Source organism: Pelecanus crispus, chromosome 5 (assembly GCF_030463565.1).
Source record: "Pelecanus crispus isolate bPelCri1 chromosome 5, bPelCri1.pri, whole genome shotgun sequence".
NCBI lineage: Eukaryota > Metazoa > Chordata > Aves > Pelecaniformes > Pelecanidae > Pelecanus > Pelecanus crispus.
The window spans coordinates 66,385,160-66,405,146 of NC_134647.1; the positions used below are offsets into that span (position 1 = coordinate 66,385,160).

The 19,987-nt window shown below is 47.4% G+C and overlaps 2 protein-coding genes across 4 annotated transcripts; one reads left to right on the plus strand and one right to left on the minus strand.

Annotated features, from left to right (window-relative positions):
- Positions 1-382: 382 nt before the first annotated feature.
- On the plus strand, positions 383-19,396 carry CYB5RL (cytochrome b5 reductase like). Of its 3 annotated transcripts, none has more exons than XM_075710991.1 (7): positions 383-445; positions 9,826-10,047; positions 10,955-11,103; positions 12,307-12,394; positions 15,544-15,648; positions 17,345-17,548; positions 19,193-19,396. In XM_075710991.1, exons 1-7 carry the CDS (start codon positions 383-385, stop codon positions 19,394-19,396), a joined length of 1,035 nt encoding a protein of 344 aa, XP_075567106.1. The 3 variants fall into 3 exon arrangements, with proteins under 3 accessions (XP_075567106.1, XP_075567107.1, XP_075567108.1); XM_075710992.1 differs by lacking the exon at positions 383-445 and adding an exon at positions 8,428-8,448 and having other exon boundaries at positions 9,826-10,005; XM_075710993.1 differs by lacking the exon at positions 383-445 and adding an exon at positions 8,496-8,522 and having other exon boundaries at positions 9,826-10,005.
- MRPL37 (mitochondrial ribosomal protein L37) lies at positions 4,271-8,301 on the minus strand. Its single transcript, XM_075711321.1, has 7 exons — positions 7,911-8,301; positions 7,483-7,666; positions 6,829-6,944; positions 6,128-6,313; positions 5,672-5,829; positions 4,951-5,154; positions 4,271-4,371 (listed from the first exon to the last, which is right to left on the minus strand). The coding sequence occupies exons 1-7, from the start codon at positions 8,299-8,301 to the stop codon at positions 4,294-4,296; spliced, it is 1,317 nt and encodes a 438-aa protein (XP_075567436.1). The 3' UTR covers positions 4,271-4,293.
- Positions 19,397-19,987: the final 591 nt, after the last annotated feature.

Sequence of the window (19,987 nt, forward strand, 5' to 3'; positions counted from 1 at the left end):
GGGAAGGTAGACGGGGATTTGGTTGCGGTGCAGAACCCAGGTGGGCTGGGAGAGGTTTGGTTTAATGACGCTCACTTGTTTTATGGTTTGGTGGGATTTTTTTAAGCATTTTCAAAATTCAACTTTTAGCCTAGGAGAATGGTCATTTTTGCCTGCACCAGGCTGAGGATGCACTGTGCAGGACCCTCGCCCTCCCTGCACCCAGCCTGCCTGGCTGCAGGTTGGAGGGGGGGCTTTCTGGGGCTAAAAAGGGGGAGGGATTTTTTTTTTTTTTTTTTTTTTCACCCTGTCCCCCAGGGTTTCCCCGTTGGAGGCTGGCAGAGTTGGGACGCCGGCGTGGCAATGCAGGATGGCATCCCATGCAGCAGGTCACAGATCAGGGATGCCCCGGAAAAGGAGCTGGGTCTTGCTACCTCCCTTTGCTGGAGTTCTGCACCACTGGGAGGTAAGCAAGGGAGGGAAGGGATGCAAGTGTCACCAAAAAAAAAAAAAAAAGAAACAACAAAACTACACATATATAGGCTTGCAGTGTGGTCTGCTGACACCCCCTCCTTGGGCAAGGGCTGGCTGCGGTGCACGGTGGGTGTGTGCAACCTTGCAGGATCCAACTCGGCTCCGGGCTCTGAACCGGCTGCTGGAGGTGGAGAAACACAGGCGAGGCTGACCTGGTTCCCCCGGGCAGCATCAGAGGCTGCTGCAGCACTTGGGGAAATACTGGGGCTTTTTAGGTCTTTAGATGGGTGGTTGCAAGTGCTGGTGCTTGACATGCTCCCGGGAGCTGCTGTCTGAGCCTTGTTCTCTGCCTTTGACTAGTCCAGGCAGGATACGGCTGGCTGCGAGCCTGCAGCTTCTCTCCCTCCTTGAGGGAATGCTCAAGCGGGGGCTGCGGGCTCAGGGGGCTGCAGGCTCGGGGGGCTGCGAGCCATCCTGGAGCTCTGCCAGTCCTGGGGGACGCTCCCACCCAGCACCGGCACCCGCAGCCACGGCACCGCTGCAATTCCAGGAGCGAGAGCCATGCGGTCGAGGATGTTTGTGGAGCAGAGGTGCAAGGGGGCAATGCGTTGGATGGCTGCTGGGTTTGGGAACCACCCAGAAAAAAAATCATCATGCCTGCAGAGCCATTAGCGTGTAATTAATGGCGGGTCCGAGGAGCAGTGTGTGTTCGCACCCTTTGCTACCTGTACAGGTTTGCCTCCGGGTTAACGCCACAGATGTCCTTGTGTGGGGTCCGCAGCCATGCCCCAAGGTGGTTTGTGGTCCGGGCAATCACATCCCTCTGTGCTTTGCAGAAAGTAGCGTGCGAGCATCGTCCGCCATTTGGAAATGTGACCCCCAAGGTATTTAGTTGACGCTGACGAGGACCTCCCACCCTCCTGCCTCCCTGGGGCCATTCCTGCCTGTGCTGCCCAGCCAGGCACCGCTCGGCTGCCTGGAGCAAGGCGCAGCATTGCTGCCTGTTGCGTTTATTGCGGGGCATAGAAAAGCCCTTCCTGTTGCTTCTTACTAGGTTACAGGCTAATTTTATTAAACACCACCAGGAGAAACTGCCAGGTTCCCTCCTCTACATGTCTCCTGAGCCCAGCCTTAAGGATAATTGTCTCCCACATTAGTTTTCATTAAATTAAATGTGGGAGGAGGATGTGAACAACCAGGGGCTCTGGTCTGAGCACTGCGTGTACTTGCTGGCACAACGAGTGCATCCCATGGAATCAGATTTTGCACCGGGAGCGGTTCAGGGGAAGGTAGTGTGGAGTGGTGGAGCTGGGACAGCACACCGTGCATCATCCCCACAGCAAGCTGGGGGCCAGATCCCGTGCCAGTGGCTGCAGAGCTCTCCTCCGGGCAGCCAGGCACCGCCAGGTCTTCATCTCGGACTCCAGCCACCCTGTTCTCGCATGTTCTGCTTCCCCCCAGCTGCCATTCATTAAAAGTTAATGCCTGGTTCTTGGTCCATGCTGAGGTAATGCCGTTCATCTGCTGACAAGCCTTTATAATTTATTGATGCCAACCCAGATGTGCCTCTGTGACCCATTGTCCTGCTCTCGGCCCCACCTCCCTCAGCTGGGCTAATTCCAGCAGGTCACACTGGAGGAAGGAGCAGGTGAACGACATGTAGCGTGCGCGGGAAGACCAGCGGGACACCACACACGTGTGCACGGCTGTCCATGGTAGGGGGGCTGCTCTGCAGGGGCTGCCTGGTTCACAGACCTCATACCTGCACCACAACGGACCAACCTGAGCACCCGTCCCAGGTGTCAAGCTGGGAGCCCTGCTCTGCCCCCCTTGAGTTCCCCTCGTGGACCTCAGGGGACCCTACCCAGCACAAGGATCAGCTGCTCCTTCCAGCAACACCTGAATAGTGCTTCCCCCATCCCTGCAGGCAACGTCAGCTGTGCCCTGAGCAAACCAGGGACATGGTCTTGCATGCTTGCATATGGTCCCCTCATCTCAAGTGGCTTCCTGATGCCACTTGTAACCTGCTGAAGTTCTCCTGCTGACTGACTACCCCATGTCTTATTGCTTCTGCCATTTTTCAAAATTGCCTTTGTTCTGCCTTCGTCCACCTCTCCCGGTGCTCATGCTTTGTCTCTGCTCAGCCTTGGAGACAGCAGGACTCCAGCCTCACTTAGTTTCTCCTCTTCCACTGCCTGTCCTAATAGAGATGTCTTTGTTGAGAGGTAAAAGCATCTAAAGGGACTTTGGCTCTTTCCCATGTAGACCATCTTGACAGATTTCCCACATCTACTAGAAGCATGCGAAGCGTTTCATTTCTCCACACCCCATCTCCACCGCAGCCACTCTTCTACCACGCTTCCATAGTGAAACCGCTCTGCCCAGGAATGTTAACCCAGTGGCTGGGGGCCCCACAGGGTTTCCTCCCTAAGACAGGTAGCGACCCAAAGCTAGAAGGGTGAGGGGATGTCAAGAGTCTGAGGGCTGTTGCCTAGAGCTGTTCAGCAGGGTCCGCGTGACGTAGTAGAGAGCCAACAGCCTGAAAAATAAATACCTACCAGAACAGTCTCCACAGAGCACAAGTGTATTAAAATATATTCCCAAATAACTGGGTGCAAATATAGATCTGAGCAGATTTAAATCGATGAGGTAAATTAGGCATCCCTGGAGCAGGCAGAATTAACATGATTGAGATCAATGCAACGCTTACTAGATTATTTCTTTCAAGCATTTTCTCCCAACTATTAAGGGATTTGTTTATTTAACTTACAGCCAATGCATCCCAATTTACTGGGTGCAACTGTTGATCTCAAATTCGACTAGTGAAAGTCTGTTTTCTGAAACCTGTGGAGTAGAGCTGTCTGATGGATTGAGACTGGAACACACAACTGGGGTGTTCATCCAGATGGCCAGAGAAGATCACAAAGCACAGACCAGTCTCTGACACAAGACAATGAAGCAAGACTAATTTCTTGGAAATACGCTCTTCCACACCTTAAAATAGCACAGGATGTCCTATTCCTTCCCATGTGCTGGAGGGCATCAGTGCAGAACTGCAAGACATTCTACATTTGGCTGGAGCTAATTTAGCCTTCATTTTACAAAAACCACACTAATCCCCCCCATCTTAAAAAGAATATGCTTCCTGCTCAGTTAACTCTGTGCGGCAGGGAGAAATTCTTCCTTTGTATTTTTAGCGGCAAATGCCAGCTACCAGGCACCAAAGTTTCACGCTACATTCTACACCACTTTCCCAAAATGGACAGGTCTCTTCATTGAGGACTGGGGGATAAAAGAACTGTGGTTCTATAGATCCAACACAGCAATCTCACCGATTAAGTGCTTTGGGAACTAAGCACAGGGCAGCACGACACATCCCAAAGCAGCCAGGAGTAAAACAAAGTAAAAGCCAGGCAGAACGAAAAAGGCTCATGTCTCAGGCTCCCCTCTTGAAGCTTTGTAAGTCTCTTCCACATACACTGCATTCAGAGGTACTCAAAGCAACCTCGGAAAATAGGTTTGAGTCTAGCTCTGTGCAAAAGCACACTGAGAGCAGAACCTGCGCAGAGGAATAATGACTGGCTTATGTTCTTTCTAGGCAATGGTGGAAGAGTGCAGGAGGATGCATTTGATGACTCTCTCTAACCCAAATCCAGAGGTGAGCCCCTAAAATGAAAGAGTTTCTTCATGCACAATTTAGTTTCAAAAAAATTTTACTTTCAGTAACAATATAATTTATTTTTGAAAGTAAATTAATCCACCTTTCTTTAATTATGTGATGGTTCTGGCAAAGAGAAGCAGCAGGTACAGTTGGTGAAGTATTTTCATTTGAGCTGAATTTCACACAGTTCCATGCAGGTACAGTGCCAGAAACTTCTTGAATGTGTCTGGCTGAAAGCCATATATTCCAGTGGGCTTCTGCAGAGAAAAAGACATGGATGCTCAGTTTGCAGTGAAGTGATTAATGTAGACAAACAACGGCTTTCAATACGCCTGAATAAGACTTCAGATGTGGTAGCTTCCAAATTGTGCTCTCCCTCCCCAGATGGGTTTGCGTGTGGGTACTTCCACTGGTATACATCTCAAACAGCACAAACCCTTTGCCCATCGAACTGAGACGCCCTCCCAGCGTAGCCAGGGCTGACAGCACTGTGCTCTATTTACTCTACAGCAAAGCTGACAGTTGCATGTAAGCACTTCCTTCATCAGAGCACAAGTTGATTTTAAACAAGCATATTACGAGATGGTAGATTACAGATGGGGATATCTTTATGTAGGAGTTCATATTAAGCTTGGCATGTGGCTCACACGCTATGCGGTACATCAGCACCACAAATACTCCGCCAGTAACACCTGCTTAAGTAAGAATGAGGCCAGTGCCTGTATCAGGTCCCTTCAGCTGGTTTAAAACTCACACTGCAGCTCTATGCCAGCTCCCAAACCTCTAGCAGAGGTGAAAGGGTAGGATTTCCAGGACCATTTCTCAAGTTTTCTTACCGTAACAACTCTCTTCTTGACTTCTGGAATACACTGGGCTTTTTCATACAGATTCTGATCAGAGTCAATCCAGACTAGATTTTTTATGCCATCGCTAGAGACAAGGTCTGTTGTATTTAACTGGAACACCATGAACTGGAAGAGCTGGCCATCTGTGCCAACGCTTTGCACCACTACTGGCTGCTCCAAAACCTTGGGATCATTCTAGGAAACAAGAGGCGGGAGGGAAAGAATGCTTAAAAAGCCAGTTACCACAGAAATTGAATGAGTACTTGCTGATTCTGCATCTTCTACTTGGTTTAAAGCCAAGATTTTAATAAATGTATTGTTACCTTGCCCAGAAAATTACTGTAGTCAAACAAGTTTTGAATGTAGATTTTGTATTTTAATTAAAATTCCTCCTTCAGCCAGCAATGAAGTATCAATTTACATACTGAGCTGTGGGATGGGTTAGTTTTACAGTTGAACCTACTGCCTGGTTCCTACCCATTACCACTCTAATGCATGTTACATCACAAACACGCTCACTGCCGAGCGATCTTTTTCTGGATTAGCAGAACCATACTTGGAAGGTTAGAGTTAGACCTCTGGAATGGGAAGCTCAGATTTGAAAACTACTGTAACACGCCACAGCAAGGGAATGTCACGACTCTTTCCACTAGCTGCAGCTTTACAGAAAGAACAAAGGCCCAGCGAGTCAGCAGCAGTCTCCAATACATACCCCGTACAGCACCTTCGCCTTTGCCAGCGCATTGCCAAAAGCAAACATCAGCATTTTAGCACGAAGTTGTTCTGGTCTGAACCTGTTAGGACGAATGTTGGCTGATTCCAGGAAGAACACAGTGTGAGGATGGGAGTATGGATAACCATCTCTAAAACCTAAATGGCAGATAATCATGTCAGAAATCGCTCAGGAAGAGACTACACAGCCAACATTTTCTCCCCTATCTTCAGGAACTGTTAATTCGCTGGGCTTTAAGTTCTCTGCAGTCCTGCTTCAGATACAATATACTCGCTGCAGGTCTGGAGCGCTTGCACTGCACACCCTGTGCCCAGCTACTGTGTCCCCTCATTCCCATCCAGCCCCTACCCACAGCTGTCTCGCAGAAGGGCAAGGACTCCAGGTTAACCCGAACACTTAGTCTGACAGAAAATTATTATCAATGGCTAGATTTACCTGTATCGTTGAGCTCTCTGTACACATTCGCTTCCTGAAGATCAATTGTAGGAGAGATGGGATAGAAGGTCTCCAGAACATGTTCTTCAGTGGCCAGTATCTCCTCCTTGGAGGCTACTGGTGGTATTGGGGCCATAGAGTTCATAAGTATTCCATTCAGGCCACGGACCTGAAGGAGAATGGATTCTGGGGAGGAAAATTAGGCTACATTCAAACATTGCCAAAATAACATTAAGGAAGGACGTACGTTTCCTTTTGGGACGCAGCATTCTAGCAAGTCATTGTTCTGCAAGGCTCATTCTCTCCCCCTCAGCTCTAAACTAAACTTACATAGTAGCTTAGCTGTAGGTTCTTCTAAAACACCAACGTTAATTACCGGTGTTAATTTCTTAACTAAACATATGTAGAAAAATAACAGTACAGATTTTGGACACAAAAAAATAAACAATCAGTTCTAAGACACTGGTTCTCTTCTCCTACCATCCTGTTGAGATTGCCTAACACCCTAATAATCTCAGGGCAAGTACCCTGCCATCTTCCAAAGCTGCCCATCCTTACAGCACTATTTAAAACTGAAAGAATTACTTGGTTCCAGAAATTTTCATTTTCTCCAAGTCCTCAGCCTTAAAGCTAGCGGCTTTGTTACCCCCCCCTTAAGTTACTGAAAAGAGCTAAATGCTTCCACCACAGCAGCAACTAACCTCTTTCCCACGTAGCTGATATCTTGTAGTTTCTAGACAACATTCTTTTAGTCAGAGAAGGATACTTCATAGACATTAACCGACATAGATGTATCAAGTCTTCAAACAGTACAGGGCTTTAGAATGAGGAAAAAAGTTACATAAAAAATGTGATCATAATGGCGGGCAGATGCTTCTGGGACATGTATGCTGTAACACTACTGTATATAAAACATATAATAGTATACCATTTCCAAACAGCTAAAACAGATTTCAGATTAATATCCCACACACCAGTCTGGTTCCAAGTTGGCAGAGGTAATGCTTATCATTAGTTATTTAAAAAATTTACATTGTGCATCAGCTAGATCTCAAGTTGAAACACAGGCCTTAGCCTGAAAGAAGCTTTAGTGTAGAGTATGTGTTTACATTGGTACTACTATCAATATCCAGAATTGGGGGGGGTTTTGCTTGTTGCTGTTTGTTTTACAAGTTGACAACCTGATACAAAGGGTCTAACAGTTTTGCACCGCGAGTAAATCTCTCAACAGTAGATCTATATATGAATTTTCTTTGCAGTGTTAAAAACTCTGGTTCTTAAGTTACCTGCTTGATGACTGGCTTATGCTAAAGCCATAACCGTGCAGCAGATTTTCCCTATGACAGAGAACTTACCAATAATGTTCTCTCCTGGGAGCAACTTCTGTCGTGTCCCAGAGCCGTGCGTGTGAGATCGCACGCTTTACCCTCTCCTCATGGTCCTCGAGCTGGTGAGCCGGGTTGTCGATGATGCCGAGCACCGACGGGGGTAAGCCTTCCACCAGCTTCGTCTTGGTGAGCCACTGCGCTTGCCGAACCCCTTGAAACAAAACCCAAGAAAATACGCATTACCGAGGCCGCCGAGCAGGCTGGCAGCGCAGTTAGTTCATGAGGCAGGGCGGGCTCTTCACCGCCTGTGTTTTTATACACTACGTGAGGAGAAACCTTGGCTGGCGGTGAAGGGTAAGTGCTTGAACACGCTGCGCGGCCCGGGGCAGCGCTGGGGGGACGGAGGGGGCGGCCCGGGCCGAGGAGGCCCGAAGGAAGGGGCGCCGGGCCGGTACCTTCCAGCATGCGGACGCCCTGGTGGCAGATGTAGCAGCCGCGCTCCTTGTAGAGCGGCATCTCCTCGTAGCGCGGCCCCGGCGAGTGCCAGGGGTCGTGCCAACCGCGGTCCCAGGGCGGGAAGCGCGGCCGGGCCAGGCCGGGCACGAAGTGCTGCCGCCCGGCGTACGTGATGGTGTCCAGCTCCACCTGCTCCCGCACCGGCCGCCGCTCCACCACCCGGGCCAGCTCCTCCGGCGGCGGCCCGCGGGTGGTCCAGGGCGTGCGCGGCAGCGGCCCGCGGTGACGAGGCGGCGCCCCGCGGGTGAGGATGCCGCGGGTGAGGATGCCGCGGCCCCGCGCCGCCGCCCCCGCCCGCCTCAGCGCCGCCGGCCCCGCCGCCGCCGCCATCCTCCCGCCGCCGCCTCAACGCCCGCCCGCCGCCATCTTGGCGCGCGCGCGGCACGGCGGGAGCGCGGCGGGCGGGCTTACGGCCCCCCCCCTTCCTCCCCGGGTGACTGACGGCGGCGGCGGCCAATGGCGGACAGGCGCCCCGCGGTAAGGGAGGGTCGGCAAAGTGCCTGGCGGCGGCTGCGGGCCGGGCTGGGGGATGACGGGCAGGTGCCGTGTTGGTAAGTCAGGAGGCGGGCGGGGGAAGGCGCCTCCTTTCTTGTGTGCGTGGGGGCAGTTGGGAGGCCGGCCCTTGGCGGGCTGGGGGCACGGGTGGGGGCCGCCGGGGCTGCGGACCGGCTCTGCGGGGCCGGGCCCGCTCTGCCTGCGGGGCAGCGTGCCCAAGCCCCTGGGCAGGCTCCGTAAGCGGTCGAAACTCTGTGAACGTGGGCGACCCCGCGGCCTGGTCGGGGTCGCCCTCCTCACAGCCCTCGGAGGAGCTGCGGGTGCTCAGGGCCCCTGGCCCCGCTCAGGGGGCGTTGAACCGTCGGCCGCTGTGGAGCGCGGGACCGCTTGCCTCTTGGTTCCCTCTTCTCCCCCCCGTAACATTAGAATAAGTGTATTTGTGTTGCAGGGGTGAAGGTTAGCTAATTAATTCACCTTGAAAGTGAAGCTGCTCTAAGTGCTAAGTGTTCTCTTCCTCAGCCTCGTCACCCGTGGCTTTATAATTTCCTCTGAACCTCCTTTTGTTTAAATGATATAGGTACAAATGCATTGGGAACAGTGTTAAGCCAACCGCTGTATAAAAATAGCAGAGTCCCTGAGAGGTCTGTATCATGATTTTGTTTTCAGGAGCGTTTGGTTTGAGTACCACTCTGTGTGAAGCAAGGGTAGTGCTAAGGGATAAAAATCACGCTGCCTGTGCTTCTTGCCCTTTCCTACATGCCTGCATTTAAAGCCAGAGTCAAATCTGCTCATAACCAGTGTTTGTTTGCCTGTGACTTTACCACGTTTGCCTCTAGACTCTTGGCTCAACCCCATTTTCAGCTCTCTGCCCTCGCCCTGTTTTAAAGCAGCGCTCCGGCAGGCCATGTCTTGGCAGCTGGGGCTCGTTATCTGTTCTCATGGACTGAGCTGCAGATTTTTAAGGTGTTTCTGCTCCAGGTGACCAGGCTGCTCTTTTGTTGGAAATCACTGTGTCAGAACAAGCAGCAAAGTGTGCCTGCTGCTGGAGGTAGCTTTGGCTAGGCAGCCAGGCTGGGAAGCAGAGCCTGAGGCTGGGCTGGGGTCTGCCGTGCAGCTCTGGGCTGGTGGCTGCTATGTCTGGCATTCCTGCACCGGTCAAGGGAGAGGCAGCAAGCACTTGAATGAAAATGGAGCATTGCAAGTGCCAGATCAGCTCGCAGGTTTTCGGTTTTCTCAGTCCCCTGAGATACACATGCAAGATGCTTGAGATTTCTCAGTCCTTCTCCAAATAATGCTTGGCTGCTGAGCACTTGCCACTCTTTGTCGTGCTGTTTTAGATGCGGGGCTTGTGTTTTGCAGACAATGAGTGGAAATGAGGACGACTGGTTGGCGCTCAAACCCCAGGAACCTTCTCCATCCCAGTGCTGTGGCAGCGGCTGCAAACCCTGCATCTATGATGTGTACGAGAAGGAGCTTGCACAATGGGAGAGGGCCAAAGCAAAGCAAGACAAAAGCCTCCTCAAGGAAAAGAAGCAGCAGGTCAATTTATCTTCGTCACATCCTAGAGCCAGTGCTTTGATCGTACTTGTTAGTGTGTGGGGTTGTGGTGATGGGCGAGGGATGCAGCAATAGATGAAAGTGATGTCTTAAGAGAAGGCTGTAAACGCAAATCCCCAAACTCTGCCTTCACAGCCCAGCCACCCTCCCCCTTGCCCGCTCTCTCCATGCTGTAATGTGATTTTCCAAGTGTCGAGTTCGCCCTGGTGTCGCATTACAGCCCTGGGTCTGCAGCCTCTCCTTGCTGGGGTACCCCAGCCAGCCGGAGCCAGCCTCTCTGGAAAGTGAGAATGGGTGAAAGGTACAAAGATTCACAATTTTATCTGACAGTTTCCTCGGAGAAGCTCTGTTTTCCTGACCTTTTTCATCTTTTCCTGATTTTTAGACTCATACTTTGAGGATGAAGAAAACTGCATTGTGTGTGGTGGAGTAGTTGTCTTCAGAGCATAATCTTAAGCTCGTCAGTGCCCTTTTACATCAGATTAACTATGCTGGGTCAAGCAAAAATGATCAGCGTTGAAACAGCTAACAATATTTCCTATTTGCAGTGGTCATCAGTAGGTTTCAAAGTTGCCCCCAAAGCAGGGCTCAGCTCTTTTAGCAGTATTATTTCTGTTTGTTTCCAGACATGAGAAAATGATTGCATTGTGAGTCATAATAGGATGACCTTGCTGTAAGGTGTAAAAATGTAATTTAGGAAGGGGGGGGGGGGGCGGGGGGGATATGTGAGATCCCAAAGTACATGCTGCAGAACATGATAATGAATCAGCAGAGTGCTGAAATTTGGGGTGGGCCCCAGCATTTAATACGTGTTCTTCTGGAGTCCTGAGTATCTCCAGCACTAAGTTATCACACACATTTGCTTCCAAAGAGAAATAAAATAATAAAAGACGCCACCTAACCAAGTAATTATTTATTGTTATTCTTGCAGAGCAATAATTCAGAACTGAATCCAGATACATTTACTGCATTCAACATAAGCTCGGTGGAGCAGCTAACAGAGGACACCTACCAGTACAAATTTGAATTACCAGGAAATAGCAGTCTGCGATTGAGTTTAGGACAACATATCGTGTTAAGGTATTGTTCTCTGTGCTAGTTAAACAGTCTGCATTATGTAACGTAATATGTAGGGTTTTGTCAATAGACAAAGGCTTCATACCAGGCAAATCATAATTTCTATACCTCCACAGTGACACAGATGAAAGAACTTGTGAGCTCATTAGCTCTACTAATTTTATGGTAAAAGCCATTCCAAAGCTGTATTTTTCTTCAGCATTATCCTTGCGTCGGTGGGTCAGAAAGAACTAGGTGTGATTAAGAAAATCCATTTGCAGAAAAAAAGAGTTAAAGAATAGATGTTACAACAGATGATTTACTCCAGCATGTTGGGATGAAGACAATGAGCTGTGCTTACCCCACAGCTTGGTATTTTAGGCTGTGTATCTTGGGGTAACTCAGCACCCGGGGTGTTACCCCCAGTGTCCAGGCATTTTCTGACTGATTTCTAACAAAACAACCCTCCTGCGTAGTTTATTGCTTGCCAGAAAGGAGCCACTTGGGAAAAGTTTATGTGTCTCAGCCATCTGTGGTGATCATTGCCAGATAGAAAAAGTCATGTTATGATGCCATTGATCTGTATCTGTTGACGTTATTTGTACGTTAACAGCTGATGTGTACAGCTGGCTGGCTGCTGAAAGTACATGCTTCTCCCTTCAGCCATCTCTCATAATGCAGCAGAGGAAAAGGTTTGGTCACTTCAATCAATTACAATAGTCAGTAGTGACGAGCAGGGTGGATGTATTCTATGGAAAGAGAAGACTTAAAGGAAAATACAGTGTCTATTGACAAGACCTCAGGTCAAGGTTGTGCCCTGGCTTTCATTATTTAATTGCCAGATGCTGTCTGAACGCAGAAAGGAAAGTAGACCCCAGCCCAAGAGGGATAGCAAAGTTACCACGAAAGCATTTTTCTCTCTCCTTTGCCAGTCTTGCATGTTCAGCTGTTTCTCACAAAACAGCTCAAACGTCCTTCCGGGGATGTGTCCATGAGCTGAATGTGCGGTACAGCTGGGGCCACCACCAGGAAAACAAAAGGTGCATTTAGCCATTATGTTCCCCCTGGATTTTTACCTCTGGAAGGGAAATGTTTTGTATCTGTGCACAGGCTGGGCCATTGGGAAGAGGACCTGCTGCCTCTCTCATCTCCCCAGAGAACTGCAGAAGTTTGGTAATACCAGTCAATGACCCAAGTCACAGTAGGGTCCTGTATTTCTCTTCTCAGAGGAATGGTGAATGGTTTGGAGGTCCAGCGAGCCTATACTCCGATTAGCCCAGGGAATGCAGAAGGTTACTTTGAAGTTTTAATGAAAGTAAGTAAGCAAGCCTGTACAATATGGATTGGAGTCTAAGGTGCCAGGGACTATGTTTTCTTTAGAAACCAAGCATGCTGTCAGCACTTCAAGTGAGACTTTCTCAAATCCCTCATGGACTGTTTCTGTGTTGTCTTGAAGCAGTTGTGCTTTACTGATAAAAATTGCAGTTTTTCCCACAAAACTGAAAGCAGAGGAAGGTGACACACAAACAAGTGCTTTGCAGCATAAGCCCTGTTAAGCACTTGGGAGAGCCTCTCGAGAGCCCTGCAGTCACCAGTGTGGAAAGAGGTACCCATTCCGCTTCCCTGATTTTATTTTGCCTTTTCAGTCTGTCTTTGAAATTGCACCCGGTTGTCAGCCCAGTTGAACCACTGATTTTGGGAAGTCTTTGCCCAGCCCTTATTTTCCCCCCTGTATTTTACTTCAAGAGCTCTCCTCCAAAAAATTTTTCAGTTTGGTTAGAAATTTAGATAGACAGTAGGCAGCTGTTTCTGATTGGCAGGCAGGGCTCTGGAGGTGCCTGCAGTCTGAGAGGGTCCCCGTGGCCCACGGGGCAGAGCGGTGGCCCACGGGCACAGGCCACACCTATCAGGGCGGATGGGGTGGCAGAGCCCCATTTTGGACAAGTGTCCTGGCCCTTCTGGAGGCCACCACAAAAGGATTTTATAGGAGAACTTGGCTGGAAATTTGTCTGAATAAAGTCTGCAGGGCCCTCGTAAATGATTACTTTGTGTGGAGAATATGGAATTGAAGAAAATTTCTCCAATACTGCATTTGTATGTCACTAGTGATTCCTCAGGGCAGACACAGACTTCAGATTCAGTGCTGGGTATCCCAGGTGGCTTGCAGAGAATGACCACTTGTCCTGTGCCTGTCTTCCAGGATTTCACATTTTTGGGGTTTATTATGCATTATATGTTCGAACACAAACCCTGTTCTTTAGAAGAGTGTACAGCTTCTGTAGGACACCTGTGGGAGGGTCATTTCACCATTCTTGTGGCAATTGGTGTGTGGTAGGGGAGAGAAATGTTGCATTTGGGTTGCATTAATAGGATAGGTTCACAGGGTGACTGTGAAATTTCATGTATACTTGCTTATTACTCCCAGGTTTTGCATTTCAATAATAATAGTAATGATTGTAATGATACCTTTCCTTTATATAGAACCTTTCATCCCAAAGGGAGCTATAGTTATTCTCTGGCAGTGACAAAAGAGGTTGGTAACACCCAGTGTAAAGCAGCCATTTTTATAACTCACTCTGTAGATTGTGGTATATTTCACACTATTCAGGCAATTTTGGAAAGTACTATATTATTATTATTACTATGCAATCCAAGCACTGTTCAAACCCTTCTGTCTCCTGTTATTATAGCATTGCATTTGTGATACTACAGTTAAGAGTGAGGGAGTTGCCATTTACAGAGCATAACCCTCTTTTTGAGTGATTTTATAATGTTAGGGTTTGTCTCCATGTAAAACTGGGTGTAGAAGTTTTCCCTCAGGAGATAATTATTTTTTTCTTTTTACGTGGAAAAATTCATTTTAAACCCACTCAATCACTTCTCACTTCAATTTTTGGAAATAATTTTGGTGAAAGAAGGATTGTTTTAGTTTCCATTACCCTGGCCTATTGGGAATAGGCAGTAAGTGGGGCTGACTTTTCTGCTCTTGCCTTGGGTTTCCGTATATGTTTGAAGAAGGCAGCTATAAAATACTGCTCCTTTGATGCAACGCACACTCTTTGCATGAGACTTAGTACCTGCCCAGAGCTCTCTGAACATAAAATGTTCCTGACAGTAACTCAGAGCCTGGATGTGTGTAAGTTACGCATTTACCTTTTGAATGTAACAGCTGGTGCTAATAGTTCTTAATACTTCAGGTATCTTGTTTAAGTGAGGTTGTTAGGAGGGGAGGAGCATCTGTGTTCTTTATTAGCTAACACTGCTTGCAAGCACAAGCACATGCTCACTCGGTTTTGCTTTTTCTTAGCTTCTTTGTGGTTCACCAATTTCGTTTGCCTGCAGTGCAGCTTGGTGGCCGGCCAAGGCACTGGGGTGTGGAGCTGGGCTTCTGTCCAATGCGTGTGCAGAAAGTACCTCAAAATACGCTTCTTTCATATGGGCTGGAGTCTTCGAAGGCCTATGTCACATCTCATCTTTTGACCTCTGGTTGTGTTGCTCTTCCTCAGGCTTACCAGTGGCATCGCCTCTGGGTGAGACCAGTTGTCTGCCGCAGCTGTTGGGCTTATCTGCTCTTGCTGTTTGGACCAGCCCTTGTTCTCCGGCCAGATCCCATAGACTGTGGCCGTTCTTCTGTGCACGTTTGTTCTCATTAACCATAAAGTGGTCATACATATAGGACACACATATGGCACATAGCAACAAGACTGCTTGGATGAGCCCTTCATTTTCGAGCCTCTCCTTGCTTCTCTGTTTCTAGCAAGCACTGACCCTTCCTCATCAGTCATGAGTGAGGTTAGCATTCCTGCAGGCAAAAGCCTAAATAATATTGTTTTGTGCCAGGTAGAAAGTAAGGCAGATTTTGCTAATGTTTTTCTTCCATGAGGCCCAAATGAACGTATTTTTTTGAAAATTTGAAGGCATCCCTTAGCATCCAGATGATCTGTTCTGAAAACAAGAGTTTTATAAATGAGAAACGTGACTTTGGGTCACTAATTGTATCAACACAGCATCTGAGAGACTGAAATAAAGCAAGAGCTATGCAGTGTTTATATAACTATTGGTACCTGGAGGGCATTTCCAGACCCCATACCCTGAGATTTGGAGAACACTTGAAGGCTTGGACTGTGCTTTGCATTCAAGATGCTCTTCTCTGTGTGCTTTGTAAGCCAGAACTCTGATAAGCTTTTTCCAGTTTTGGAAATTCAGACTGCATGAGAGTGGGTTGTGTTTACATTATAGTCAAGCTGGAATGGATCCAGCATGATTTAATTTAAATGCCTTTGTTTTGGGTATAACTTTGAGTTATTTTTCAAATAGAATGATCTTTCTTTCTTTTTAAATGCATGAAATGTTTTTTTGCCCCATTCTTGTTTAAATGTAGATAACTTTATAATTGACTTTAAGCTGGGAAACTTTCCAACAGAGTATAATTATTCTTTTCTTTTGTGCAATGTTTTTTATTAGTGCTATGAAGCTGGCCTAATGTCACAATACATAAAAACGTGGAAAAAAGGAGACACGGTCTTTTGGCGTGGGCCGTTCGGAGGGTTCCCATATCGACCTAATAAGGTTAGTTCCCTAAGAAACATAGGATGTTTCAGCTTGTGGCAGCTAGCTTTGTTTAATACTCTAAAGGGAAGACATCAATTTGATTACTTTTTTCATTATTATTTTAGGGACTTCCTGGGTTACTGTACAGTGCTACAGCGTTAGCAGTCAATTGGAGAAAGTACACCTTATTGAACTGCAGAATATTTAAGAAGGAAGAGGAGAGGGAGGTGGACAGGAGACTGGAAAATACTAGCAAGGCTCTCTGTTCATCACTTGCATTAGAAGTTCCCAATGTGTTTAACAAACGGAACTTACTTTGTGCCAGCAATGACTGTGGATAGGTTTTTGCCTTGTTTGAACCACATTGCTGTTTTGTGACTGAGCACGAGTGAAGGGGAGGTGTTGATCTTTTCTCTCTTGGGTAATCCCTGAACTGTAGCAGCTCCAGTGAGGTGTCATGTCACTCAGCCGCTCTGCAAATGTTGATCCCACCTGCTGATACCAGGCTCACTGCAAAGAAAGGCAGATCCAGTTTCAGGGGAAGGTTTCTCACACATACTAATTCAGTTACTTAATTCTGACCTTTCAAATGAGGAGCAAAACTGAAACACTGGTCATTGAGATCCCAAAGCCTTGTTTTTCCTTCTTCTCCCTCCCACCCCAAAATAAGGCTGTAAAATGCCAGTGGCTGAGCTCCATGCAGAGCAATTGTGTTCTGCTTCCTGAAATACTCTCCCTGCTGTTTTAGGCTACTGTTCCCTTCTCTTCTTATAAGCTTCCAGATAATCATTTGGGACAGAACATGGCAGTCATGCCTACAAGTGGCTGTGTTCAGGGGCTGTCTGGGTGATCTGTGTACATGCGGTTTGCAGAACACCTGAGCAATCTTTAAAACAACTTGCTGTAGAAGAACTGTTTATTATTTAGGAATTATAACATAGTTATAATATTAGTTTCATAGTAAAATTTTCTTTTATCTCTATTTGCTGCCAGTAGAACAGGACTCAGATTCAGGCAGATCAGATCCATTCACAATAAACTGCCCAGTCAAAACAGAGCACAAGCAGCCTCTGAGGGCTTAACAGGGGCTTAAGTCCCAGTTCTGGCATTGGTGCACTGGCTGGCAGCTGGGGAAAGTGCTGGGAACCTTCGGTCCTCCTAAGCACAGCCCCTTACTGCCTGAACATCCCTATCGTGAGTAGAGTGAGTGTCCCCCCTTGCAGGTGGGAAGCACCATGTGCTGGTGGTAGCTCTTTGAGAAAAATGAGATAATGCACCAAGAAGATAACGTGGATCAGGATAGAGAAGAAACGATTTCCTACAGACAGCATTCAGGATTGTGCTTTGCAGCATTCAAGATAAAGACAGGGATAATTTCCAGTGGGAAAAGAACACGCGGTGGGTCAGCAAAGTGTACTGCAGAACTGAAACTGAAATATAAATTAACTAAAATCAAGGCTAAAGTTAAGAAAATGATTGTATTTCGGTAAAATACAGTTTTGTTAGATTTGATATATAAACCCTGAAAGTGCTATCTGTAATCCTTTGCAGAAAAATACATTCCGAGATTTGAATTTGCCAGTTCATGACCTTCTGATATGTTCTCTCTCGAGGGGCCCTTTTCCAGTGTAGCAGCAGGGAGGAATAGATAATGAGTACCTCCATTCCCAGTCACCACACACAGCTCACTCAAAATTCTCTGTTTTGTTGTTAGCATGGAGAACTCCTCATGCTGGCATCTGGTACCGGCCTCACACCAATGCTTCCCATCCTCCAGTCCATAACAGATGATGAAGAGGATGAAACCTTTGTAACCCTTGTTGGCTGCTTCCGTACATTTGACAAAATTTATTTGAAACCTCTTCTCCGGGATCTGGCTCGATACTGGAACATCAGAATATTTTACATCCTAAGCCAGGTAAATAAATGGATATGGAGCATGTTTGTGTGCGGGTTCTGGGTGCTGGATGAGCCTTGCCTCCTCTGCTTTTCCGTCAGTGTGGTCTTGATTCTTTCCCAGTCGCCGAGGGTATTTTGTGATCCAGTAGCTGCTGTTCTGAAATCTGCTACATATTCTCACACTGCTACCACTCTGGAGAATTTCAGGGAAGCAACCATCCCTGCTTGTTCCTCTTTACCTCCTTGGTGGCTGTTCTGTTGGGATGGACCCACTGATTCATAGTCACTGTTGATTATTCCCCCCCACTTCAGATGGTTGTTGTTGTACCTAAACATTTGTGCAGAGAAAACTTGACTCTGGGAGACTCACAGCAAATAAACTATTTATTCTGTCCTAATACCAGTGCCTTAATCTGTCCTTATCTTCCATTCACTGCTAGAGCTCTCTTCTAGTATGTTAGCACCAACTTCCCAGCAATTCTTTTTCCCAGCTGACCCATTTTTAAACTTCTTAAAGTTGTTTCCCCCTCTGTAAAATTACTTTTTCTGCCAAATCCATGGGATGAGGGCATACCTCTCAGTGGTCTTACATTTTGAGCAGTCTTTTTCATTTCCATTTGGTCCCAAAGTTGCCCATGTTCTGCACAGATTTGGTAGATGAAAATTATTTCCCTTGGAAATGAGGATTCATTGCAGGAAGGATATAGAAGGAATTATTTATGCTAAGGGAATGAATCCCATTGCATTTTTAGTTTCTCAGATGAATGATTTTTTGTATCTCTCGTGGTAGATCTGCCTCATACATTATGTTCCACATATGGCCTCAGCAAGTTGAGATTGGGTATAGAGAAAAGTACTTGTGATTTAGGCACCCCCTCGCTACTTTATAGGAACATAACCAGTAGTTGTCTCTGGTGATATAGCTTAAATACCCTTTTCAGGACAGTGCTGTCTCGAGAGCGTGAGGAGGCCTGGAAATTCAATCAGTGACAGGCAAGAAACCCAGCTGACCCCTGTCAACACTGTCTGCTTCACGTGTACATTTCTCCCTTCTCTTCTCTTCTCTTAGCAGGTTTGTTGTAGTCTAGCACTGACTTGTGCATCCTCCCTTTTAGGATTATATATCTGTCTGTCTCAGTATTTCGCTCTGCTGCCTGTCACCACCACATCTGAGCACCTTCTGCATCTAGTTAATAGCAGTAGGGGAGTCCCCACTGGACCTAATGCCATGGGATCTCACATTTCTCATGGGATCAGAGCTGTGTTTGGAGCAGGGCTGGCTTCTCTGTTTTGGTCAAGGGAGATGGGACTGAAAGAGGCTTGGGAATGGAAGAGGCAATAGAGAGGAACAGACTTGAGGTTTAGGACTTGGGAATAGAAGAGGCATGGTGGGAGGTGATTCTCAAAGGAGAAGGTTCTGCAGTGTTTCTTGGCAATAGTTACACTCCGGTTTTGTGATGTGACTAGGTCTCGTGACGGGGAAAGATTTGATCTAGGCTTTGGAAGTGGAACATAGCTCTCAGGATGGGTCAGTTCTACCCAGACAGAGTCAAAAGGGTGACAGACATCCTGTGCAGTACTCTGAGGGGAAGAGGGAGATACGGCTGTAAGCAATCAGTTGTCCTTTTTAACATGGCACACTGCAAACCTTTTGTCTTTACAGGAAACGTCACTGGAAAAACTTCCTTGGAGCTATCAGGAAAACACATACACTGGTCGTCTCAATGAAGACTTGATGAAGACGATAATAAATTCCTGTCGAAGAAAGCCATTTGTATTAATCTGTGGCTCTTCTGCATTCAATGAAGATATGAGCAGATATTTGAAAGCTGCAGGAATTGAAGAAAATTCCTGTTTTGTCTTTTAGTAGGATATTCTTAGGCCGAGCCTTGGATGTCCTTGTTTCTCTGCAGACATTGCTCAAATTCAGTCATCTCCATAGACTGAGTTCCTTGTGCATATACTTTCATAGGCCTTTGGATCAAATATTTGTCTCCAGTATGATTCTCATTCTTGAGAGTGTTTTAAGGATCAGGTACCACTCCAGAGAGGCTGCTATGATCACCCACACCTCAGGGAACAGCATGGTAATGTTAATGGAAGTCTCCACATGCAATTCTAAGAGAGAGATCTCCTAAGGGTACTAAAAAGTATCCAAGCACACAGCTCTGCTGTAATACGAAGACCAGTGACTTGCTTTGCAATCCCTGTTAGTCAGCAGTGGTATTGTGCCCTGGTACATGTCCAGAGCAGAGATTTAATCCTTGAGGAAAAGACAGCGTGGCCAAGGGAACAGCAGAGCACTGGCCCAGCACTCTGGAGTCCATGGGGTTCATTTTGGTTGTATCATTATCTTGCTGGGTGATGCCAGGCAAGTCGCTTCAACCTCTCGGTGCCTCAGTTGCCCCATTCTATGCTAATACAGAGAAGAAGGTAGCGATCTCCTCTGAAAAGAGCC

Coding starts and splice junctions, on each gene's coding strand:
- MRPL37 (XM_075711321.1), bottom strand. CDS start 8,301: ATGGCGGCGGCGGCGGGGCCGGCGGCGCTGAGGCGGGCGGGGGCGGCG. Junction 6,314..6,828: donor ATCAGCTACGTGGGAAAGAG/GTTAGTTGCTGC, acceptor TTTCCTCCCCAG/AATCCATTCTCCTTCAGGTC. Junction 4,372..4,950: donor TCAAGAAGAGAGTTGTTACG/GTAAGAAAACTT, acceptor TTTTCTCTGCAG/AAGCCCACTGGAATATATGG.
- CYB5RL (XM_075710991.1), top strand. CDS start 383: ATGCCCCGGAAAAGGAGCTGGGTCTTGCTACCTCCCTTTGCTGGAGTT. Junction 10,048..10,954: donor CTAGAGCCAGTGCTTTGATC/GTACTTGTTAGT, acceptor TTATTCTTGCAG/AGCAATAATTCAGAACTGAA. Junction 17,549..19,192: donor TATTTTACATCCTAAGCCAG/GTAAATAAATGG, acceptor TTGTCTTTACAG/GAAACGTCACTGGAAAAACT.